At 38.2% G+C, this 25,871-nt stretch overlaps 4 protein-coding genes across 6 annotated transcripts in view; 1 reads left to right on the top strand and 3 right to left on the bottom strand.

Moving 5' to 3' along the window:
* The window catches only part of uts2r2 (urotensin-2 receptor 2), a 57,007-nt gene extending 49,052 nt beyond the window's left edge, over positions 1–7,955 (bottom strand). Inside the window, exons 1-8 of one of the 3 annotated variants that reach the window (XM_057358264.1) lie at positions 7,750–7,955; positions 7,286–7,494; positions 6,346–6,421; positions 6,052–6,094; positions 4,284–4,348; positions 3,719–3,775; positions 3,466–3,619; positions 1,171–1,294 (exon numbers count right to left, since the gene is read on the bottom strand). In XM_057358264.1, coding sequence (XP_057214247.1) covers positions 1,171–1,294; positions 3,466–3,619; positions 3,719–3,775; positions 4,284–4,348; positions 6,052–6,094; positions 6,346–6,421; positions 7,286–7,494; positions 7,750–7,817 — 796 coding nt within the window. In that variant the 5' untranslated portion in view covers positions 7,818–7,955. The remainder of the gene's footprint in view (positions 1–1,170; positions 1,295–3,465; positions 3,620–3,718; positions 3,776–4,283; positions 4,349–6,051; positions 6,095–6,345; positions 6,422–7,285; positions 7,495–7,749) is intronic. The other 2 variants (XM_057358262.1, XM_057358261.1) reach the window with 2 other exon arrangements.
* Positions 7,956–8,360: 405 nt separating this feature from the next.
* psmd11b (proteasome 26S subunit, non-ATPase 11b) lies at positions 8,361–16,608 on the bottom strand. Its single transcript, XM_057358259.1, has 13 exons — positions 16,497–16,608; positions 14,882–14,983; positions 14,602–14,798; positions 14,447–14,504; positions 14,173–14,367; positions 13,942–14,086; positions 12,297–12,357; positions 12,076–12,138; positions 11,860–11,985; positions 11,700–11,735; positions 11,546–11,597; positions 9,910–10,052; positions 8,361–9,824 (listed from the first exon to the last, which is right to left on the bottom strand). Exons 1-12 carry the CDS (start codon positions 16,585–16,587, stop codon positions 9,910–9,912), a joined length of 1,269 nt encoding a protein of 422 aa, XP_057214242.1. The 5' UTR covers positions 16,588–16,608; the 3' UTR covers positions 8,361–9,824.
* A 729-nt stretch (positions 16,609–17,337) lies between these two features.
* On the top strand, positions 17,338–22,301 carry cdk5r1b (cyclin dependent kinase 5, regulatory subunit 1b (p35)). Its single transcript, XM_057357746.1, has 2 exons — positions 17,338–17,652; positions 18,769–22,301. Exon 2 carries the CDS (start codon positions 18,953–18,955, stop codon positions 19,865–19,867), a length of 915 nt encoding a protein of 304 aa, XP_057213729.1. The 5' UTR covers positions 17,338–17,652; positions 18,769–18,952; the 3' UTR covers positions 19,868–22,301.
* Positions 22,302–22,859: 558 nt separating this feature from the next.
* Positions 22,860–25,871, bottom strand: part of myo1d (myosin 1D) — a 73,760-nt gene continuing 70,748 nt past the window's right edge. Inside the window, exon 22 of the mRNA XM_057357742.1 lies at positions 22,860–25,526. Within this exon, the coding sequence (XP_057213725.1) occupies positions 25,370–25,526 (157 nt within the window). The 3' untranslated portion in view covers positions 22,860–25,369. The remainder of the gene's footprint in view (positions 25,527–25,871) is intronic.

Below are 25,871 nucleotides of genomic sequence, written 5' to 3'. Positions count from 1 at the left end.
TAGTTATAATTAGAGCAAGCACTGCACAGTTATCCATCGGAGTAATAATTACTTTAGTGAAGATCACCGGCTCATCAGCCACACCTGACGGATAATCAACACGCAGACAGAGCACCTCAATTCTCTCACCCGGTGAACAGGAACATTTTCCAGCTGTCGCATCCAACCCACTGTCTCCTAATTCGTTTAAAGCTGGAGGAAGGCATTCAAAACTTCTCACCCTTGCTGGAAAAGGGGCACGGAGGGGGTGCTCCAGTACTGCAAAGCACTGGGGTCTGATGAATAATGCATTTGGGTATTTTAATCCTAGAAGTGACACTAATGCAAAAAAAATCACAGAATTTCCATTTTTCCATTGTACCGGTCACACTTATTCTTTTCTTTATATATCTTCTGAATAATTCAGGCACCTGTGCATATTTAAAGGAAAAGTGCAAAAGCAGATCTGCATTACCCCTTACATTTACCTGTTATAAGAAACATCACGCTGTGTGGCCAAATGCCTCTCACCATGCGTGCAAGCAATGGAAAAAAGATTTAAGACTGTTTCTGTCTTCATTGCACAATGCCGCTTTGTCCCAGCGCACCTTAACCGAGTCGGAAAATAGCACATATTATCCACTCAAAAGAGACAGATTCTAATAAAGAGCTGAAGTGTAAATGAATTGGCATACAAGTCAAAATAACAGCTACTTTGAGCAGAACCAAACAATCAGCCGGCTATTCACGGATCATGTCATCAGGTGACATTATCAAAATGCCAGGCTGAGAAAACAAAAGAAGTCCACGCAGAAGGTTTGCAAAATAAGCCATACAGAGTGAGGCTGTAATCTGCCTGACAGAGGAGAAAGTTTCTGTTGCTTGAGCCTCGCATGAATATGAAAAAGTGTTAATTAATACGCCGAATTATTTTGCGCTAAGACACAACACTATAATCTATATATCTGTGTTCTATAATGTACCATTTTTATTGATGTTTTTAACTCAACTTGACACACGGTACACAAAATAATCAGTAACAAACCTCTTATTTGCTTGGCACATTATTATTCATGAATAGCTAATATAGACTAAAGCAGATTTAAGTTTCGTTGGAGTTTATAATGCAGAAGCGGTGTGGTGTCATTTGCCCGTCAATTTAGCGAAACCAGTGTTACTGTGTGTATTTACCAGCACGTGGCTCGACGGTTCTGTTGCTGCTGGAGTCCATGAAAACAAACCGTCCACCACCAAAGTCCACACCATAATCAGACAAATACAGTAATGATGTGTAATCGAAGGATCCATAGGTCTCCTGTACAAAACAAACACACATCTTTAAAACCATACTTATGTATTTTACTTTACAACCTTGAGCAAATCTCATCATGAGGCTAAAATATTATTCAGAAGGTTTCATTTTTAATTCTAAGTTAGGGCATTCTAATAAAAAGAACTAAGTTTTTGGTTGTCTTAAAAACAAACAACACAATTCTCCATTGAGCAGATTAACGCTTTCATTCCTTATTCAATAATTCATACGTTTTTAATTGCTGTGATTTTTGTAATTTAGAATGGAGAAATCAAAAAGTGCAACCCTCAGGTAAAGCCCAAGATTTCCTGACTTTGCATAAAACAGCAGGGTAGGTTTTTAACAGTGTCCCTGGGATTTAAACATGTTCTGCTTTATAAAGAGAACCTCTTTAAGGAGCCCAAACCACAAGGGCATCATTTCTCTGCAAGTTACATTTTTGTTAACCTAAGCTTGCATTAAGACTGCTCTGACTTTTCAACATACTATTTCCACGAAGAAATATATTCCACACACACCTACTGCAATGGGTGTACATTTAACATTTGAAACGCTTAATTTTCCTTTTTATTACTCCGTCAACACCAAAATATCATCCCACTACACATAAGCAAACCCAAACTACTGTAGCATATTACAATTCCTGTATGAAAATCTGGAATCTGAGGGTGCAAAATATAAAAATATTGAGAAAATCGCCTTTAAAGTGGTCCATCAGAGCTGCTGTAGCAGGCCGTTGCTAAGAAGAAACAGGTTTGTTCTAACGCTCTATTGGCTTACTGCTGTAATGACGTTGTGGAGAGTAGATTAACCTGAAAACGGAAATTCGAATCTTTACACAGATACCAAACTTGAGTGGGTAATTCCCAAAGAGCGGGCAGCAGCGAGCGAAGTTTGTAGGCGTGTTTCTGGCCATTTTCGTTCGTGATTTTGCTGCGTCCACTCACAAAAATAAAGTTTCGATATATTTACGGTAGGAAATTTACAAAATATCTTCATGGAACATGATCTTTACTTAATATCCTCCTAATGATTTTTGGCATAAAAGAAAAATCGAGCATTTTGACCCGTACAATGTATTGTTGGCTATTGCTACAAATATACCCGTGCTACTTATGGACTGGTTTTACGGTCCAGGGTCACAAATGACAACCGATGATGTCAATTACACTTCTGAAAGAAATTACTAAGCAAAGCAAACAGGTACAGTGATGTAATGTGGAGTGAGAGCTACAACTGACATTTGGAATGTCTGTTTATCTTTTCGTTTCTCGTGCACAAACACAAAGGAACACGAAAACGCAACAAACAATTGAACACAATTTGTTTCAATATAAGCAGTTTATCCCTCTGATGCATTACAGTCATGCATGCGAATCCTGCCAGCGAAGTGAAATGAGCTTTTGATTGAAAGACCCTGAATCACTCACATGCATACATGTACAACCAACTCTGAGATCAAAGCTGTATTTTAAAAGGCCAGCCATAAATGAGGACCAAACTGATTTCAGATTCCCTCCAGACCTCATTTCAACAGTTCAAAAGTGATGCAGGAGCATTACGCATAAGGCAATCTGTTTTGTTTAAAAAATAAAACATGTCTTTTTAAGGCAATGCCGATGTGATGAACAAAATTTTAGATGAAAAAGTTCAAGACGAAACGTTTCTCTATCAAACATCATTGCTTTGGATGCAAACGCTGTTGAGCGTGTCAATCTTTAATGCATGAAAAATCTGAGATTTTCAAATATGCTTGAACCAAAGGGACTAAGAGCCAACAAATTTCATATGTGCATGAATTAGCCGATGAGCGCTTACATTGTGAATATGGATCCTGTTTTATTATTCATACTCGAGTCCTTTTTGTTTTCTTTTAACATACTATATGCCTCCCAAGACATGCATTTATAAAGACCTGTTGTATTTTGCTAGTCACTGAAATAATATGATGCGAAGCATTATTTATTTATAAATGTCAAATTTGCAATAATATGGCCTATTAAAGCTAGTTCAAAACATCTGGGCTTGAGTGCATGAAGATATTTTGGTCCCTGTTCTGAGAGAACCGACGTGATTGGCAGTTTCAGAACACCGGTTGTAGCGTAAACACTGAAGAGTTCTCAAAAATTCCAGAGATATGAGTTCAATGTTAAAGTGTCTGGTGTTCATGTTACCTTATCGATGTGAGGATGCCAGTACTCGTCGTGAGTGGTTTTGGCAGAGCTGCTGTTGATGCGAGAGAAGAAGGTGGGTTTGGTGAGGTACATCTTTGAGAAGTTCAGACCGAACGTTTCAGCTATTGCCTTTTGAATTCGCCCACGGACATCTCTGTTTCATAGCAGAGCATAAAACGTGGAGTTCAGAGGTCAATATCAACACTCGCATCCATTTTTAAAATACTTTTGGCCATATTTACAAATCTCTCACCTATACAGTAGAAAATCGTCCTCGGTGAAAACATCTCTTATCTGATCCTTAAAATATCTGGGGATAAAAAGCATCGCGTCAGATAAAACAAAACCAGTACCAAACACTCCATAAGCAAACGCAGGATGGCAGCTACTCAGATAATGCCACCACATCAAAACATGCACACTGATAGATCCACACACACAAAGACAAAGCGTCACCACGAGCCTGCCAACTCATGCCAGCTGTATATTACAACCGCCAGCGCTAAACATGTTACCAGCATGTGCATGTGTGGGCACAAACGTGTAAAGCTCTTAAAATAAAACGAGAAGGAATTCCAGGTGCCAGGGATAAAGATATTAAGCAAACGGAGGTAAAGCCATTTCATCACTGAAACCATTGATTTCTGCTCTCTTCTCTGGCCCAAGGGGGTACATTGTGCACATGAATTGAACCTAAAAAACAGACTGACAGAGCTGCGATTGTGACAGATCAACCTGCCACTGATGTTCCCTTTGCTGCTGACGTGGCTTCCTGATGCCCAGCCGCATGCAAAGCCTCGCTTTGATGGAATTCTCACCTGTAGACGTTCACAAACTGTTCGCCCATCGATAGAGCGCCGGAGTGAAGGTCCAGGATGGATGCCTGTATGCAACAAAATGTAATAAAGCTGAGGTTTCTCTGCCCCACTTGTTGACATTCAGACCGTTTAATAAGGAGTTTAGCTTAATCCTTTACAACCATAAAATCTCATTTTACCAAATGCTGATTATGGCGTGCTGTGATTCCACGAAATGCTCAAAAGTTGCTTTCACACTTTAAAAATGAGAATTTTGAGTAATGTACATGATTTTATTTATACACATTCCTCTCTTAAAGGAATGGTTCACCCAAAAATAAAAAGCAATCAGACTGGTTTTATGATTGAAATGATCAAACTCATTTTAAAAAAATCTGACTCGAATGAATCAAACAAAAATTGTTTGTTTATTCACTTCTCTGGTGCTATAAAAATGTAATATCATTTGTTATATCAATGTTTAATACATTAATACATTTAAAGGAACAGTTTGCCCAAAAATGAAAATTCTGTCTTCATTTACTCACCTTCAAGTTGTTCCAAATCACTATAAATGTCTTTGTTCCGATGAACACAGAGAAAGATATTTGGAACAATGCCCCTGTTCTTGGCCACCATTGACTACCATAGTAAGAAAAATTGCTTTATACATTTCTTTGTTCTGTTGAACACAAAAGAAGATATTTCGAAGAATGTAGGAAAGCAAACAGTTCTGGGGCACTTTTGACTACCGTTGTAATTTTTCCTACTATGGTAGTCAATGGGGTCCAAGAACTGTTTGGTTACAAGCATTCTTCCAAATATCTTTCTCTGTGTTCATCGGAACAAAGACATTTATAGAGATTTGAAACAACTTGAGTGCGAGTAAATTATCACAGAAATTTTATTTTTGAGTGAACTGTCCCTTTAATATTTAAAGAAATAGCTTTCTTAGTCCATTCCTGACAATGCTGTGGCTTTAGAACACTTGGAATAAAAGAGTGTTTCAAAAATGAAAATTCTCTCAACGAGTTGTTCCAAATCTGTATACATTTCTTTGTTCTGATGAACACAGAGAAAGATATTTGGAAGAACGCTTATAACCAAACAGAACAAAACAAACAGATACCCCCCCACATTGACTACCATAGTAGGAAAAAATACAATGGTAGTGAAAAGTGCCCCAGAACTGTTTGCTGTCCTACATTCTTCAAAATGTCTTATTTTGAGTTCAACGGAACAAAAAAATTATAAAGTAATTTTTCCTACTATGGGAGTCAATGGGGGGTGAGATCTGGTTTGGTTATTAGCATTCTTCCAAATATCTTTCTCTGTGTTCATCAGAACAAATACAATTATACATGTTTGGAACTACTCGAAAGCGAGTAAATGATGACAGAATTTTCATTTTTGGGTGAACTATCCCTTTAAGTCCATAGGACCACTGGGTGTGATTCATCTAGAGCTTTTTTCTGTCATGTGGTAGCCAGTCCTTCGTTAATTTCACTATATAGAAAAGATAAAAACAGTCATTTACGTTTGCACAGTTAAACAGCACTTTTGTTTTTGAGTGAACTATTATAATGAAAGTGTTTCCCTGCAGAAGCTCAATCACACTAAACTATATGGTGCCAACACGGCATCTAGATGCATTATAGAAAAACATAGTTGTGATCCCATGCAAAACCATTGTGTATACTGCCCTCTTGTGTTCCTAACCAGCTGCTGCACATTTACATGTACTGTAAATGTGGACACAAGCACGTGAACCTGAAAAGAGTCTACTCACCCCACCATCTGATCCAGCCAGTGATAAACCATGTTCAGCTAACCTGTGGAACAAAGTAAAACACATGTACTTTCAGTGTATAGCGTTCCAAGATGCTTGTCTGTGTTTTCACAGGTGTGGTTATTCTTGTGAGGACCGAACTGTTGAAAACAGGCTCATAAATCGGTGAAATCATAAATCTTATCTCAACTGGAAGTCTATGAGTACATAATGCATACTCATATGTAATTAATACAGTCTAACAGACTGTCGTGGGGTGTGTGTGTGTGTGTGTGTGTGTGTGTGTGTGTGTACCTTCTAAGCTTTCGTGCCTCCTCCAAAGTCACAACATTGTCTGAAATGGCTCTGCCGCATTTTGTTGGGGTGCAACCTGAGGACAGAACGCATCACTCTTTCATATCAACTTGTTTAATATTACGACACTGATTCAATTAACTCAAGGCCCTGCCAAATTCTCTCTTATACTTATGACACATTCTGGCAAAACAGCGTGCAAAATGACTCATCTTAAAGAGATAGCACCTTTAGTTAAGAGTCTTTATTGGGCTATTATGTCGGTTTTCTATGTAGAAAGACTTAGAAAAGCAGGTTCCAAAAGTTCCAAAAACTGCAAACTGCTCCAGTCAGCTTCGGGCCATTGAATTTTCCCACTGCTGATTTACAACTGGTGTAAATAGTGTGGGATGAACTGGAGCCAAGGGACGGCTTGTTAATCTCAGCATTTGCTTTGTTTGTGATGCCTAAAGCTTTGTGAAGATGGTGTGAGGTGTAGTAATGAGTCCCATGTGGCAGAATTCAGATTGTAAAATCACAGTTCTGGCTTTCCACCAAATCTAACTTCATGATTTTACCCCAATGGTATGCACAGGTGATGACTTCAAACAAAGCGTTACTAGAGGTTCTGTGAAAGCTGAATGTCAACAACCACACTTTTGGGAACATGTTTTTATTTATTTATTTGTGTATATTTGTATGGGCTATTTTTAGCTGTACAAATAAACAGGAGTGAACAATTGCCAATGAATATGTAAAAAGTAAAATATCACTAACAAAATGATTTTGAATGCTGAATGAATTAAAAATTCAATAAGAAATATAGAAATTTGAAAGTTTACGTTTTTGAAGTTCAAAACACCACACCTGAGGTTTATTTTTCACAAAAAGACTATTCGCATCGTCATGCAGTTTGAGTTGAATTATTTGCAGAAAAGTGTGAGAAGAATCCCCTACATACCTGGAAAGAGTTTGTACTTCTTGTAGTCCTCCGAGCAGTCAACATTGAAGACTCTTGGCTGTGTGAGGATCTCCACTCTTGAAACCAAGGTGTGCGTCAATTCATCAGTCCATGTAAAATATATCCAGCTCACAAACCCACTGGCTCCAAGCATCATCAGAATGCTCACATTATGCCTCCAGAATGAGGCCTGTCTCTGTGAATTTCCCCTGAAACACCAGTAATGATACACCAACCTATTAACGTTAGAGTGCAATGAACGGGCAGGTGCTATAAAATATTTTCGACTGCCAAATGGCACATGAAAATTAAGCATTGAAATACAGACCATGCATTTTCGACTTCCTTCTACAATTTTATTTAAAGGTTATGCATATAGATGCAATACTGATACTGCTGAGCGCGTTGCAATGCAAATTGTATATGGGCTTTTAAAGATTCAGAAACCGGAATTATTACGTTACCTCTTATTTTTTTTGTCATTGGCGCTACTTTCTGAGCTTTTAATGATTCTTCTTCGCTGCGGAGTCATTTTTATACGTATCTGTATTTATAACATATATTTATAACATAACACGTGTATGATTTCGTTTCATTACAGTGTTTGTCTAAGTAGCTGTTGTAGAGTGAAGGGTGAGAAAATCCACAACAATGTTCTGTCAAAAATTGGACATTCACAGTGTCAAATTAAAAGTCCGCCCATTCCTTGAGCTCAATATTTCAAACACCATTCTCGATGATAGTCTGCGATTACTTTGTAACAACATTTAGTCGCAGTGCAGAACAATTTAACAAAAAAAAAAAAAATGAACAAATCTATAATATAAAGCTTAACAAAAATATAACAATAATTAATGACTGCTTGTCAGTCGAGTACCTTTCCTTTTTCAAAATAAAGGTTCATCACATACGTTTATTACAGATTTTCTTCGCTCAAAGAAACTATTGTGAACTAAGGAAAAATAAAAGTACAATAAATGTACCTGAATTACAGCACGTGATTTAACTTATCATTATTAATTTAGTATTGCCCTCTGCTGGCCTCATTATAAAACAGCGTGTTTGCCTTTTTGTATTATTGAATTTTATTGATCTTTAGTCATGTCCTCCCTGGCACTCGTTCAGTTATGGGACTGTAAATTTTATAGGCTCTGGTGCAGTCCTATGTTTTCACTCATCTCTTAACAAGAAAACACAATTGTGTTAAACAGCAAACGTAACTGGCTTTAGAAAGGCAAAATGCCGTTATATTCTTTTACAAGCAAGAAATATTACCCTTAAAACCAGTAACCTCATATGGAATTTTAACACTTTTAGCACTTGATCGAAGTGAAATCTGCCGACCAAGATGTCAATACCTACAAATTCGAGCTTGGTATAGAAAAAACTGTGGGCCACCACATTTTCATTTCGTCACAAGAATAAATGACCTTCAAAGTGTTTAATATCACACTAAATGCTTGATGATCAATGCTGGATTGCCATTACAAATCAAATACAAACACATGCAAGATGCCCTTAAAACAACACTTGGCATCAAAGAGTTGCCTAAACACACCATTCCCCAACCGTTCTCTTTTTTTTTTTGTATTAATTATAATTGCACACTTAAGAGAAATGTGGGATCATAAATTATTTTTAAAATAAGTCTGAATGCTTAAATTGTTAGGAAAGCAATGAGTTATTTAAAAACATACAAAACACTGAATTTTAAAATATCATGAAAAACAACTTTTAGGATATTTAAATGGTGCTCTATTGCTGGCAAACAAATAAAGTTTGCATTGAGATGCTGATCAGAAAAGAGCATAAGAATCAAATCTCAGTGCAGACAAAACTGTCTTTTGAAAGAAGTACTTTATCAGAGTAAAGACATTGGGATTGGGGCCATTTAATAACCACCCTACTTGGCAAACAGTAAACTGTAAATACAAAACCGTAAAAACAGTGTACTGAGAAAGTAAACGACAAGCAATATTCTTGATCATATGAACTTAGAAAATAATTTTCTAGTGTCGTTATATGATTGGCAACTGTGCTTATTACAGAGCCTATCAAACCCATTACAGCCAAGAACCTTTAAATCTCACCCAGAAGCAGACAGTACATACATCCATAAAACACAAAAGGGGTGGAGAAAGATATGTACTACTGCAAAACAACCAGTGAACCACAGATAACTGAAACCCGAGAGTCTTTGTATCACAAAGTTGCTGTAATTAAAAAACTTTAAATGTAGAAGAGCTATACATTTCTATATGACATTATAGGATTTTTTGTAGTTGTACAACTTTCCCTGATGGCCTGCATTGGCCGTTAAGAGATACAGAGAGGGGGAAAAACTCAGGATATCAGAAAGATGAAATTGTCCGTTTTAAAGAAAAGAGACGTTAAAAACTCTCAACCGGGATTTAGGAGATCCTGTTGCATTTAGCGTTGTCCCTTTGCTGTGAGAAAAAAGTTCCACACATTGGCCATACAAACATACACAAGGGCAAACACACAACCATTTCACACAACAGCAGCTTCCGTGTTTATTCTGTGGGATTAAAGAGAAAAAGAAAACGCATTTAAAACTTCCTTTAACTAACATGACTTTAGTATGCGTTCAGCATGCAATTTACCTATGTTAACTTCTTAGCCTTGTTGTATAGCGAATCCACAACTTTGCTCATGTTCTGTATGGTTTCTAGAGCTGCCTCATAGGTCTTGTCCACAGGTGGTTCTTCGAATATGATAAGCACGCCTTCACCTTGGTCAAGGATGCCTATAAGCCATCAGATAAAATAAAACCATTCATCACCTTTAGTGCCTTTAGTGCCTATTATTTAAAGGAGTAGTTCACTTTAAAATAAGTTCACTAAAGAAAATAATTATTCCTACTATCAAAAGTCAATGGGGGCTTTTCTAAAAGTGAACTACTCCTTTAATAACACGTTGAAGGGATAAAAGAACATTGTGGCAAATGGATCAGGACACATTGCAGACAGGACTTTCGTCACCCAGAATAAACACCATCTGCACATTTACCATGAAACCATTGCTCTGACACATTTTTTGTATTTCATATTTGACTTTTTACCAGCTTGTTTTAGTTACAAATTTAATAAAGATATATATTACAGGTTAAAAAAATTACACAGCTGCTCATCAATACAACTAAAAACGTGAAGACGTTTAAAGGGAACCCAGTGTATAGAGAGATGTATGGCTTAATAGGTTGTAATGGCCAAACACTACTTGCATTTGTCGTTAGAAACACATCAAGCAGTTTCAATTCTTTAAAAAAAAACCTAACCTAAGGAGGTCGCCATGTTCTTGTTCAATGACGTAAAATGGTTGCACGCAAATAATGCTAAAATAATAAAGAAAATAAAGACACTATTAGGTGTATTTTCATATAATTTAATATTATTGCTCAGAAACAATACAAACATACATATTAATAACCAAAATCATTTCGAATTTATTATATACACAATGTTTTTAGCCATTATAAAATGCATTTTATCCAGATGTTGATTTAGCAACATCAGTTGCCTAACGTTATTGTCTTCTCTCTCTCTCTGTCATTAGCTGACGGGGACTAATATTCACGTGTGCTTATTATTGTGTTTATCAGTATATTCTCATATTGTATAAAGTATGCGATTACGGTGGATGCTGATGTCTTAAATGGTCTTAAATGTCTTAAAGACAGTCGTTTAAAACTATGATTTAATGCACGTTTACCTTGAACAGACGCTCTCGCTGCGTCCAAAATAACATACTGTGATAGTACGTACTGAATTTAAATAAGTACCTACCTATCGGCCGTTAAAACAGTACGTTCTATATAGTATGAGTGGGTGTAGTATGAATACATTTCGGACATACATGGCGTCCGCCATGTTATATGGTCATGTGACCCGTATGCTCTTTGACCTATGACGTTTTAACAACAACCTATACATGAGCATTTATAAAAACATATCACGAGAAATTCATTTATTGGCACTTACATTAAAAACGGATGTCCACCTTAAAGTTTTCCGCTATATTTATTTGATTTACTTTTGAAATTTGACCGTTGCTCAGCTCCCGTGGCATCATGGGAACCAAATGGCAACCATTTGACGTCACGGATTTTGACGCAAAAAAAATGGTTTATGAATACTGTGACGGTTACACTGTTTTTTCATTTATAAAGTCAATGCCATTGTTAATATATTAAGCCATACATCTCTCTATACCCAAGGTTCCTTTTAAAATTAGACTTACCATAAAACTTTTTGTCCAGGATCATTTGTGACAGTTTCCTCTCAACATCATCCTGTGAACCACAAAAAATGGCACGTAAGACCACTTTATATCTAGCTCTCCTACATTAATGCTCCTGTATAAATTAAAACAGTATTGACAAAAGAATACATACCTTTGAGAGTTTGACGAGACCTGCTATGTGCGTTATCTTGAAAAGAAAAAAACAAGCTTCAGAAATGGGTTTAACAATTAAACAAGTCTCTTATGAAATAGGTCATTATAAGAAATCCCTTTAGAAAATCAATACATTGGAGCTCTGCACACACACATACCTGTACTCTGGAAAAAGGCTCAATGACTCGAATGAGGTTCTGTTCCAGCAAATTGTCGTAAAGTTTGGCCAAGTGTGTGTTGATGATGGGGTCATCCCTCAGTTCCTTAGTGTACTCTGTCAGAGCCTTCAAACATGAAAGAGCAAATAAAAAGCTGAGCATGACAGCAGGATCGTTTCTGCATCTTCTCCAATTGACATCAGTTCAAATTCCCACCTTTTCGAAGTCTGCTAATGATCTGTTCTTGCTAGCTTGTGCTATACATTTCAGTGCATCAGTCTGAGGAGGAGACGATTTACAGGCCATAAATACAAGACACTTGCTTTTGCTAATGATATTCAGATAAGCTATTCAACCAACGTAGGGAACTTCTTTTCATATTATATCAAATTTGGTACAGCACAGTATAGTAGAATACTGAATTTTCATTAGCTTACCTGTCTTCCTGCATATCGTAGAGCCAGTTTGCCACCGATCAAGGCTTGAACTTCCTCTGGCCTGAAAAAAATTATATATGTATAGTGAGATTGAAAAAGCAAAACTGATAAACTACAAATGGATCAATCACCTTGGCTTTATATTTCTTTAGAACACTTTATACTTATACTTTGTACCTTTATCGACCAAACACAAGTTATTATGTGTGTGGGCTATGCATTATGAAAATGCACATAAAGCGGCAGTCCGCAAGTTTTTTGGAGTAAAAATTTGCTAAAACCAATTATTGAGCAAGTACATGAAAGAACGGTGTTTAAAACTGTGTCACTACCATTGCTGGATTCACCACGGAACGCTTGTAATAATGGTTTGTAATTTGCCCTGTCGGGTTGACTTTTCTGGAGATCCTTATATGGTGTCTTTTGTCTGTGCGTCATTTCGTCACATTCGTACACAGAACGAAGAGGATCCGGCTGCTAGCCAGCGCGTATATGCTACGAGTGACAGGCGATTTGTAGCGTGTACTCACAACTGCTGGGTAGGATTTCATACAACGTTTAGTATTATTTATGGCGGCGTTTAATACTTTTACTTTTAAACGCCAAACAGTGTTGACATCTGGGGATTCATCATTTGTGAAAAACAAGAAAGAACGAACTGAAAACGGTTTACAAAGAAACAGGGAATGTGATCGGACTCGTGCGAAAATTAATATTGGCAGGGCATTTCAAAGATGGCGGGAACTCCGTGATCTGAAAGGATTGTAAACGGATCGCTTTATTTCTTCTGAACACGTAAGACAAATTTTTAATATTTCAATAGATAACACAAAAACCGTAGTGCACTTGTTGTGTTAATATAGACGGGTACAGTTTCGTCGGTTGTTCTTTCTCTCTTTATGTTCATTATGATAAATTTAATGCAAGACCTATTCGCCTGGGATTAGTACTATCTGGGGACCTCGGCTCGTGTGATTTAGAAATTACCTCCCCACATCTGTATTTCATTAGCACGGACAAGTGAAGCCTGTGATTTTACTCAAATTTACAGACTTATATCCCGGATATGATGGCAAGGCTTTGCATATAGTATATAAAGTTGTATGATGTACAATGATTTATGACCGTGCCTGTCAGAATTTGAGACCCGCGTTCGGGGATCGGAGTTTCCATGAGAAATAACAAAATGACCCAGAACCCGAAATAATATCAAAACACTTCAACACAGCCTCCATTTGCGCTATTTGTGTCTGTTTATGTTCTTATTTGTTTCGTGTTATATCGTCTGCCATGTTATCTGTGTTTATTATGCGCTACTGATGTACAGTGAAGATTCTCACCGCTGCACTGTCACAGGCCACGACTCAAAACATCAGACTCATCCGCGCAGTTGAGCAGCGCCGAATCACAACTCACGCAAAGAAATATCTCCGCACATCACCTGCAGTAGCAATTACAAACTGAGATGGCGACAATGAGGCCAATCCTACGGACTGCCGCTTTAAGAAGAACTGAGAGTCTAAATTTTGCTTCGTAAGGTGGTGTGACATAACAGAGCCTGGCCTAACTAGCACAAACACAATGCATTATCCTGTGGCCTCCCACACACACGCAGGGATAAACTGCAAGCAGTTATCTCACTCACAAGCTGAGCATGATCTTGCACAGGAGCATGTTTTTAAGTGCTGTGATGGCCCTCGGGCTGTTGATAGAGTCGTAGCCCTCAAAAGCCTCAAAGAAGTAAGAATAGGCCGTTTTCCAATCTTTTTCCTCAGCCGCGTGGATAATACCTAAACCAAACAAGTGCAGTGGTCACCAACGTGATGCTAGCTCATAAATACACTTGTGCTTTATAGAGACATTTAGAAAGACTTGCCTGACTGCATATCGAGAGCCGCCTGGAGCTTTGGTGGACAGTAAATGGCATTGGCGGTGGTCCTGGCTGAGGTAAGGGCAGCCCTGGCTTTGGGCAGGTTGCTGAGGGCATGGTAGGTTTTACTCTCCAGCAGTTGGACCTCCACCAGCAGAGCTTTGTCATCCATTTTTTTCAGCTCCTGAAGCAACTGGGTGCCTGAGGAAATAGAAACGATAATATAATCTTAAAGTTGCATCCAGATATGCAAGTGTTCACTTGTTTTCTATATTTTTACCTAGCTGCAGGGCTTCCTGGTATCTCTTAGTGTCGAAATAGAGTGAAATAAGGCGAGCCTGACGAAAAAAAAAAATATATATATATATATATTAAAAACGGTTGAATAAATCCTTAAAACGTATACTAAGATTCTACATGTTTCTACATGGTTACCTCAAGGGCCTGTCTGAGGAAGGTCCTCTTCTCAGCTTTAGCCCACTCGATGCACTCCAGACACAGCTCGACCTCCTGGCCCGTAGCTGCCTCCATGTCCAGGAAAAGATCTAGGAGTGAGCGCACCAAGCGTGCTGCTTTTGCCTTGCTTATAGAGATTAGGAAAGGCCTCACAAATTTCAACAGGCCTCCAAGCTCTAAAAGAGATCAAACAATGTATAGGTTAAACATTTTAACAGTAGACATACAGGTTAGACCCCAAGATGAGGATGATTCCTACCTGCAGCTTGTCCAGTCTTAGCAAGAAGACTGCCCAACTCCAGGATGCTCTGCTCCTTGACACGAACCGCCTCTTCATCATCCTCCTGAACATCTCGCCTCACTTTAAAGATCAATGAAAGTGAAGGTACAAAGTTAGAACACAAGTGTGTTGAATGTTTGAGGGAGATTTTAAAAGTCACACTACATGTATAAAACCAAATCAAGTATTCAAGATTCTTTGTAACTATATAAAGTTACAGCAAAATTAGAGCTGGCCTTAAAGTGCAGTCACATATCACTGCTGTGCTTCGGAAACCTTGCAACTCCATATTTCGCGATTTTTATTTGTTTCCCCGATAAATCATTCATATGTGCACCCTTTATGTTTGTCACCGGGTTTTGCAAATATCTAACCAATAAAAAGTATTAAAAAGTGCTTTTCAACTTTGACAACACCGTTTTTAATCATTTAAAGTACATTGTTTTTTCAATTTCCTGAAAAAGATGCAAATTTGGACATCTGAAGTTTCATAAAGGACAGCAATGATATAAAATCTATAAAGAATTGAAATGAATGCAGTTTAAGTAGTATTACCTCAAAAATACAAACAAGTACATATCATAAACAAGTTAAAAGTCCCATAATTATTTGTTCCGTGGTAAGCAACATATTTTGGAAACAACTCGTAAAAACAAATGAAAAACAACACAATTATTTATCAGAAATTATACTAGTGATAGTTAAAGTGACAGACATATATTATTGTGACACAACAATGCCTAAATAAGAAAAAAAAACACAGAAAAACAATAAACAGAACCTTGTGAGAAAAAGGAAACCCAGTTTCATATAATGAGAGAAACTACAGACAAGCACAAAAGCAGAAGATCTCAAATTGCGAAAAACAAACCATCCTTCATAAGCCAAAGTGACTTGACAGATTTAAGCTAAAAAAAACATGTCACTTTACTCTTTATCAAACTACTTAAACTAAAAACGCACGGTCAGACTTAAGAAGCAACGATTTATAATCAAGATAAACATTTAAGATTTTTCAACAAAAGAAAAAATAAATGTCAGCTAATTTCAAGCCAGCCAAAACATTAAACAATGACAACGCTTGTTAGGAGGGGGGGGCTATAAAACAGCACAAGAAAACTACGTTAGCCATTCTACAAATAAACGTCTATCACTTTAGTTAAAATTGATAAACAACTAAAGCATAACTATATGTAACAGAGGGCCCTGGCCTGGATTGGTGGCTAACATCGCAGGCTAACTGTCCACACACAGTGGCCGTGTCTCTTATCCTACTGAGCTGTCTACATAGACAGCGATCTGCAACATCACAGACGCGTTCAAACATTGAATATAAACGCTTGCGCACGCCTACAATATCCTAAACATGCCGTCAGGGATAAACGTTTATTTTAAATATACAAACACGCCTATGACTGCCAAATGTGTTTTCTAGAGAGGCAACTTATTAGGTTTTGACACGCACGCATACACACAGTATGTGCAGTGAGTCAGCACCGGCTCATGGCTTCCCAATCTCCCTAATAATAAAGCTTTAAAGTAGACGTGCAGAGTGAAAAATCAAGTTTTAGAAAAAGGTTTGAAGAGTTTTTACCAATTGAATGCAAAATGTCAATAGAAGCGTTCCTGTCTGTGCTGATGAGAGACTGAGCTCTCTGAAACTCCACCACTGCCGCGGCTGCCATCTTCCCTATTCAAAACTCTCACTACCCAAAAGCCTCTGCGAAGCAAACCGGAAAAGCGTAGCGGACGTGCGTGTTGGGGAACCGTGGGATTTGTAGTCTTTTTTTCTTGTATTTACAATATCATCTTTGTGATGCAAGATGGTACGGAGTGGTTAACCTTTAAACTTTCTAAGTTGAATTTCAGATAAAAAACTGCTAGAAACCCTTGGTCTAAACGCATATTAAAATGGTATATACAGAGCTGAATTGTTTTAAAATTTTGATTCAAAAAATTGTTAGGATAAGTATTATCCCTATCAACACCGCACCTAATAGAGGATCATTTACATCCATTTGGAACTTTGATTTTTAAAAATAAAACACAATTATTATAATAGGATATTACATAAAGACCTATATATTAAAACTAGAATCATAATTTATTCGTATTTTTTAGAATGTATCATAATATTAAAACAATATTATAAGATAAAATGTTGTTTTAAGGAAAATGTAAATTATTTATTTTATACGTTCTATAATGTATGTATTTAAATATAAACTTTAATATCTAGTCTGTTTATTTTATTTACTTTTAAATTTACTTTAAACATAATTTACATTTAAAGCACACAAAAAGTTTTGCATGCTTTGAAGTGGAGCAGTAAGAAAAACAGCACCAAGGAATATGGACACATGGAGACGCTGTAGCAAAGGTTTTCTAAAAGCAGTACGCACTGCGCGATTCCCGGACGGTGGTGACAGCACAACATCAAACTGAACGGCGTCTCTGCTGCTGTGGACCAATAGCACAGCTTCACAGTCCTCAGCATCCCCAACCAAAGGAGGTATCCAGTATCCCTAGACCACTGGAGCGCCCACAGAGACTTCTGACAAGGCGTGAAGATTTTTGTGTTTGTTTGATAAAGGCTTTTATTTTATTGGTACCTGACAATCTTTATATGTAATCCATTCCTTGGTCTGGATCTTGTATCTCCTTGATGCGCAGTTTATCAAGGATAAACCCAGACAGCCATTACTGCGGCGCTTGTTTTTCTAAAGCATCGTGGTGGACAGCAGGTTCCTGTAAGTATGCAGCATCTCTACGCAGCTTCTGTATTCGTAGCTTTGATTTGCGATTATTTTGTCGGTTGTTGGTTGGTATAGTTGGGTATTACAGTTTTCAAAGAGGAATTGTCGGCTTGATTTACGAGATTATAAAGACGCTTGGTCTTGATTTATTTTGTTTTTCTTTTTTTCTTACTTATATATCATGTTTTTATGATATTATGATTTTGTTAAATTGACGTTGATGTTCAGTAATGAACGGTTAGGTATGGTGGTATGTCTTTCTCATGTAAACATGGCAGTGAGGGCGCGCACATTTTCAGAACCTTGGACAGTAGCCGATATATTTATGAACGCAATAGACGCAACGATCCTTTCTTTTCTTTGTTTTTTGTGATTTATTAAAACATCTATAAACATTTATTGATTGAGATATTAAAATGTTTAATTTTACTCATATTTACGAACGGTGATACGATGAAATCCGCGTGTTTAGGCTTCATGAGAATCGTAAACACTGAACGCGGAATGATGGCGATGCCTTTAAATATGTTGACTGGAGAGTACAGCGTAAAAAGTGGAATTTTAGTTAAGACGTTTTAAGTGTAAAATCATATGTTAATAATTTATATATATATTTCGAGCAACTGTACATCTGAAGACTTTATGGATTTAGTTGTGTCTGCAAGGGAATAAAGAATTCAAGCCTCATATTTGAATCTACGACATAATAATTTTATGAGGCCTATTTTTATATGACTGCATAGTGCTTTGGCTCTTAAATGGCCTGATTCGAAATGAAAACATTAGGTTACAACCTTCAAAATTAGGACAACGATGAAAAACCGTTAGCAAATCAACTGAAAGAATAAAAAACATTTTAAAGTGAGCAAATAAATTACATAGATAGCAATTACTACTGTTTAATATTCATTAATATGCATGTGCAGCAGCACATGTCTTGTAACATTTCATATTAAAACATAAAAAATCGTAATAAAACCTAACATTGAACTATTTGTTGTATTAAATAAAAGATCTGCAGAGCTAAAATTCTACAAGAAAACAAACTCTATACATTTTATATGTGAGTTCGCCAGAGACACTGTTGACATATAATTTTTTTCCCTACAGGCTTTGCAGCCCTCATCCATCACGACACCATTTTTCTTTAAATAGAGCACCAACCTATATTTGGATGTCTAACACAGATTGAGCGAGTCTCAGGAAGCAGCGGGGCAAGTCCTCAGCTCCAGTCCTTGGCACCTTCTTTAGCTCACCCATAACCTTCAGGTTCTGATTATCCTCTCCTGGTGCCATGGGAACCGTGCTATCGCTTTCTCCCAGCTACCGTAAGGCTGCCCTGTTTGAGGATGGCCCGGCTACCGTGGGCCACTACACAGCCGTTCAGAACAGCAAGAACGCCAAAGACAAGAACCTGAAACGGCACCCGTTCATCAACGTATTGCCATGGAAACGGATAGTAGCCGTGTCGGCCAAGAAAAAAGGCTCCAAGAAGGTGCAGCCTAACACCACCTACCAGAACAATGTTTCCCATCTCAACAATGAGAACCTCAAGAAGTCACAGTCTTGTGCAAACCTCTCCTCCTTTACCAAGGACCAGTCGAGTCCATCGAACCAAGGCTCCAAAAATTCCAACAACACAGTTTCCTCTGTTAAGAAGGCACCTCTCTCTAACTCCAATGCTGTACCTGGAACTCCCAAGAGGGTGATCGTCCAAGCCTCCACCAGCGAGCTGCTGAGGTGTCTGGGGGAGTTCCTGTGCCGGAGATCCTACAGGCTCAAGCACCTCTCCCCCACCGACCCGGTGCTTTGGCTGCGAAGCGTGGATCGTTCTCTGCTGCTTCAGGGCTGGCAGGACCAGGGCTTCATCACCCCGGCCAACGTGGTTTTCGTCTACATGCTCTGCCGCGACGTGGTCTCCTCCGAGGTGGCCACGGAGCATGAGCTGCAGGCCGTGCTCTTGACCTGCCTCTACCTGTCTTACTCTTACATGGGCAATGAAATCTCCTACCCTCTCAAGCCATTCCTGGTGGAGACCTCCAAGGAGACGTTCTGGGACCGCTGTCTTTCCATCATCAACATGATGAGCGCCAAGATGCTGCAGATCAACTCTGATCCTCACTATTTCACCCAGGTCTTCGCAGACCTTAAGAATGAGAGCCAGAAGGAGGAGGAGAGGAGTCGTCTGCTCATTGGCCTGGATCGGTGAGGGGTTGTGGAGAACTCTTTGGTGCCACTCTCTTCTGGCATTTTTTTAATAGGATTAAGCATATGTAGTCTATGTCTTTTCAATTCGCACACAAGGCTTTCTTCACTTTTAGCAATGGGAATTTTGGACCTGAAGGAAAAATGCCAGACTGGAGTGGAACCAAAATCAGAAGCAGCGGACATTTAAAAATCACTGATAGGAAAGACTTCAAAAGAGGCGACATGACAAAAAGAACAAAACACACAGCTATGAATGTGGAGAGGACTTGAGCTGCTGTTTAGCTGCAGAACAACTTATTTTGGGACTTGGCGCCAAGATCGGATCCACTTGCCGGATCGGTCCACCACGGTCAATTTACTTAGAAGACTTATTGATTCACAGTCAACGCACATGGATTCTTGCATCATCCATGAAACTGGACACTCGGTGAACGAAAAATTAATTACTGTTGCAAAGTCTCTGTATGAACTTTAGAAATGTGAAAGGTTAAGCGTGTTTATGTTGGCAGATATAGAACGTAAGCCACACAGAATGACTCTTAGAATGGGCCAGCATTGCACAGTGGCGGTTGTCAGCACATTTGTAGGAAAGACCTACTTTATTTTCATCCATGCACAGAGTTAAACAGATCTCTCCTGTGGCTTACCTCTTTAAAGCTTTACAGCTTGTTTTACTGTATTGTCTTTTTTAACTGTATTCTTCTGAATGCATACACAATCTGGATGGTGTTAAAATTGATTTGTAAAGCCATCTGCATACGTGTTTAGGGAATGACTTAAGAAAAAGTACAAATCTCTACAGTAGCTATGCCTGCTTCAATGAGCCATTGTTTTGTTTTAGTCAATACTCAGTTTCAGAGGGGGCCGTGTACAGAAAACCATCATGTAAATGCATCATAAACAGTGCCATACTTTTGATGAAAATCACGTAGGTCTAAAAATACACACCAAAGGCTGGCAAACTTTGGAACGGTAGGATTGTCATTAATGAGTATCTAAAGAAATCGTAATTTATTGTTATTTATTGCTTATTTTCACACATTGCTCTCTTGCATTTAGAGATTTAGTAAGGTTGTTGTAAAAATGGTAAAACAACTTTTAGGTTGATGGCTACCTTTTGGTGAGGATGAAGATTGTGGTGGATGCACATTTGCATTTGGATGAATTCTTTAACGCTAACATCTAAGAGCATAGGTTTACCATTTTAAATCTGACAAACACCAAGGGTAATTCATCATAGCGACAGATGATCGGTTTCAACCCAAGTTTAATACTTGAAACCAATTTCTCTGTGGAGTACTGTTGGGATGTTCTACATATCAGCACTGCAAAAGCAAGCGTCAGTTTTCATCCTGTGACAGCAAAAGCCAAATGCTGATGACAACAAGCTCCCCGGCATTAAATTGGATGAGATGTGGTCTATTTTTGGAGCTAAACAGTTTCAACCAGAAAACACAAAGCAAAAACCATGTTGAGCATCAGGTCATAACCTGTACATGGTTATCAGATTTATAGGGAAATGAGTTTTAAATACATGCCATCTTTCCAAAAGCTGCTTTAAGACTCCATGAAAAAACATAAACTCTAAATCTGACAAACGCAACCACATAAAAAAACCCGACCACGATCATGGGGTGACTGAATATTATACGATCTACTTAAAACATTTCAACAGTGCTAACTTGTGCATGCTTTCTTTCACTAGTTGTATCTTTTCTTTACGAGTCAAAAAAAGAAAAAGAAAAAAAAGAATGTGACAGTCATATAAGCAAACATTACATCTCTCTTTGATGATTCATGCAAAAGCCTGTTGATCTCATGACAGATTTTGTCCCAGAGCAGTGGGATGGACAGATGAACTGTGCTGCGTTATTTTATGGGACAAAAGGTGTGCGTGAAGGTTAAGGAAGCCAATCATTTGTTCAGTAAAGCGCCAGGAAAGGTGTAGACACTAGCAGCAAAGGGGACTTGCACTTTTTCTGAGGAGCCCGCTGGGGTTCGATGGGGTCTGAAGCTCGCCTGCTATCACCTGCCCCAGGCCACAAAAACGTGCCATTTTTTCACATGCATCACAAAATAGTCCTTAAAAAAAGATGAAAACTCCTGTCAAACTCTCTCTGTATCTTTTTGCGTAATTCTTTGTAGAACTGAACCTAAACAGTGTTACAAAAAATGACCGCATGGGTGCGAGAGCGCGAGCTTATTTGTATAGAAGAATGTGACGTGTGTAAGTTGATTTTTTAGAAACAGAGTTTTAGATGGTAGTACTCTAGTGCTGGGCTGGAGTTTGACATGATGGACGGGTCCTGATCTGTTAACTTTTTGTTCTTTAAAAAAAAGACAAAACTCTGTTGATGTAACCTTTTCATTTCGTTCCTGCTTATTTTTATTTATTTTTGTACTGTGATGAGAAATAAAATGCACTGATGGTTAAATACAGCTTACGGTGTGGTTTCTCAAGGAAATGATCAGTATTTGCTGGGGTTTTGCAGCTGACATCTCCATAATAACACTGTTATGCCGGGCTAGCACTGTCCAAATTGTAATGAGTCACATTTTGGTACAGAGCCATGACATAACTGCAGCTTAGCAACATGAAAATTGGCAGATCACCAACGTAATGTCCTTTTCTAACCTCACATAGTATCACAGAGAGATGTTTTGAACTACTGTACATCCATAAATAGGTTTGTTAACCTGTCCTCCGTCCCAACTGAACATAATTATATTTAGTGAGATTGTGTTCTTTGATCCACACTTTATATGCAACGTGAAGCCAAGAACCAGCAGAATCAGACATTGACTGACACTAAACACAGTCAGTGTGTGAACCATGTGACCTTCCAGATATGCCAGCAAATCCGCTGTCACCTCTCTTCAGTCTGAGAGGATTGACTCAAAACATCATCAGCCTCCCAGCAGTGAACATCTGTTCTCCTGGATTTACAGTCTTTTTACCTTGTGGGGCAAATCAATGTAATAATCACAATACATCATAGAGAAGCAAACACGTCAGAGCAGACACTTCAGGGGCATGTTTATTTTCAGGAGCAGATATTTGCTACAGCGTTTATTTGATTAACAAAAATCAATAATATGGTTTCAATGCAGTACATCATTTGGTTTGGTTTGCAAAAAGGGAACTTTTTTCTGCAAATTAATGAACAAATGCGTTAATTAAAGATTTTGCATTAATAATACAAATGAAAAAAAAAGGTTTTTAAAGACGCTGCATAGGATTTTCTTTTTGATTTGGTCTAAGAAAATGTCTTAGCATTTTGTTTTAAATTAATATATTACTTAAATAGGAGAGGTATAAAAATAGGCACATAGATTGATCAAACTACATCTCCAGGTTGCCAATATTAACCAAGACGAACATGTACGATTACACAACAATTTAAGCAACATAAAACACATTTTACCTGGGAATGAAATTATTCGGCACTTAAATTGCATTTGTGAGGTTCACAGCAAGGTGAAAGACGTTATTTTGAACGACTATCACTGACAGAAACAGACTGACTCCATCCACAGAACAAAGATCAAAAACTACAATCTAACGCCCAACAATTATATAAGTCCTACTTATAAAGGTCTTGTATTCACACATCACACATTTTTATGCATCTACCAGCACTGGATTTGAGAAAAGCGGCCTATTACTGTAAAAAAGTCAAGTTTATTTATTATGTTTCGACCTTCACCTTCCTGGCAGAGTTTTAAGACCTCCAGACCGGTAAAGAATCTGCCAGTTGACTGTCTGTTGCCTGTGGGCCAGGCCTAGTGTAAGAGATGGGGAAGAGTGTCTGACTTTATCTTCCCAGCAGCACTCTGGGCTTCTACTTTCACGGACACACTTAACCGATCCAGGCCAATAGTCAAGAGAGAGAATTCAGGGACAGAGAGAACGAGCATGCCAGAATGCCTGGAGTGGGAGTGTGCAATTTTGCAGCAATACTTCCTGCGCTGAAGCATTTTTTAACTTTGACTGGGTAGGATCACTGGTGGAGGGCTGTGGTTCTGATCCATTATCTCCCATATTAATCACATGACAGTGTGGATAGATGCTACGGATGGGAGCTTAGTGATGTTTTTGGCTGTGAAAAAAAACATAATGAACAGATTTAAAAAAAAGATCAGATTTAACGTAACTATCGGCCACAGACATGATTAGACAACGATGAAAATATATAGAAATGAAGACCATCAGTCAACTTTTAGTTTGGCAACTTTTCGTGCTTTGATCATCTTTCCTTCTTTGATGTGTAGTTTGACGTCACTTTCCTCGTCTTGTGTGTTTAGGTGAAACACACATTATTTCTTGTCCTTTTTGGCTCATATAAGATCGGCTGCTGCCTTTGTGCTACTTTAAATTCAGTCTTTGTAAACAAGAAAGTGTCTCATCATTCCAATATAAGCAGGGTGCTAAATAATTCTTTTATTTCCTATGTGCCAAAGAATGGGCAAAGTGACTTACGGAGAACCATTTCTCCTGGTGTGTCCTTTGAAAGGGACTTTTCTATTGCCGACTGGCCTGTTTTTGAAAAATGGAGAAAATGTTCTTTAAAAAAAGAAAATTAAACAGCCTGATGCTCAACTTCTTGCTCTTTGTTCCTGCCTGTCCAACATAAAGAAATATCTGAATACATGACAGTTCTCTCCTACCTCCTACGATTTCACTCTAAAAAATTTTGGGGTTATTTCAACCCAACGTTGGGTCAAAAATGGACAAACCCAACCGTTGGGTTATAAATGAACCTATGCTGGGTTGTTTCAACACAAACCCATTTTTGGATCAAATGTAACCATATTCTGGGTAAATTTAACCCAACGGTGTCCATGTTTGACCCAATGATGGGTTGAAATAACCCAACGTTTTTTTAGAGCGTTATATATAGTGTATACAGTACATTACATAAGCGTTACTTCCGTATTTACGTATTCGGCTTAGCTATAAATGACCAGATATATGCAGAAAAAAGACTTTAAATTACAAGAGCGTTTACGTGTTTGAGGATATGATCAACATATCCCTCTCGTATTAACAAATTTCAGCAGTGACCTCAAGCCCGCCGCTGATCTGTGCAACACATTGGGACATTCGCATGACTATTCTTAATCCCACACGAACTGATCAAAAACCAAGACATTCCCCTTTAAGAACAAAACGCTACCATGTCAAAACATGGGTTTGATATTTTTAAAGATCTGCGTATCCTGCTACCTTCTTCTTTGGTTGTAATGTTTAATAAATAAATGGATCCAGGTCTGGTGAATCTTCTTTAAGGATCAATCTTGTTTTATCTTGTGCATAATCAGAGTAGAAGTTTGGAATTTAAGGACAAACTTTTCCATATTTCAAAAAACATATTCCTTCTGGCCTTTCATCAGGCAAATTAAGTATGGCTTTATATCTGAGTCAAAAGTTTTGACATGTGTAAAGCAGGTGATACCCTGCTGTTAATGTCCCGTCAACAGGTACTGTTTGTACCCCCGTCCCCTAGTTGCCTGGCACTGAGAGAATGTATCCTGATCGGCTCTTGGTAAAGTCTGGCTGCGCTTGGTTGATCTTGGTTTCCACGACGACAGTGCACTTTCTTCCATTCATACTGCAATGAATGGGGCTGACAATGTTCACCTGGAGCTTCCTCTTCTCGCTAAAAAAAAGAGAGAAAGATGTCAATGTCAACATTTTATTCAATTTATCATTTTTGTCCCCACTGAAATATTCCATATGCTCTTCTTATCGTTTTACTCCACAAAGGAATGGCTTTCGCTCTGTGTTTGTTGCATCTGTTTGCTTGTTTCCGGGTGGATGGGCATTTTGCACCAGACTCTGATCAATGAGGCGCAAGCATCACTAGCTGAGAGAGTGCGGGTCTGTTTTCAGAGAAGAGTAAGTTGACCTCCAGACCAAAAATGTGTGCTTTTAATAGATGCAGCCCATCTAAAAGTCAATGCATCCAACCTCTAAAAGGCTTATTTAAACTCACAAACCTATT

Source organism: Triplophysa rosa, linkage group LG18 (assembly GCF_024868665.1).
Source record: "Triplophysa rosa linkage group LG18, Trosa_1v2, whole genome shotgun sequence".
NCBI classification, from domain to species: Eukaryota; Metazoa; Chordata; class Actinopteri; order Cypriniformes; family Nemacheilidae; genus Triplophysa; species Triplophysa rosa.
Note: the sequence above shows the minus strand (reverse complement) of the source record. Positions and strands in the feature narration are given on the sequence as shown.

What these genes read in the sequence shown, in the direction of transcription:
- cdk5r1b (XM_057357746.1), top strand. Translation starts at nt 18,953, where the DNA reads ATGGGAACCGTGCTATCGCTTTCTCCCAGCTACCGTAAGGCTGCCCTG.
- psmd11b (XM_057358259.1), bottom strand. Translation starts at nt 16,587, where the DNA reads ATGGCAGCCGCGGCAGTGGTGGAGTTTCAGAGAGCTCAGTCTCTCATC. An exon ending in CCAGGAAGCCCTGCAGCTAG is followed by an intron (nt 14,368 to 14,446) that starts GTAAAAATATAG and finishes CTATTTCCTCAG; the next exon opens with GCACCCAGTTGCTTCAGGAG. An exon ending in CATTAGCAGACTTCGAAAAG is followed by an intron (nt 11,986 to 12,075) that starts GTGGGAATTTGA and finishes TCATGTTTGAAG; the next exon opens with GCTCTGACAGAGTACACTAA.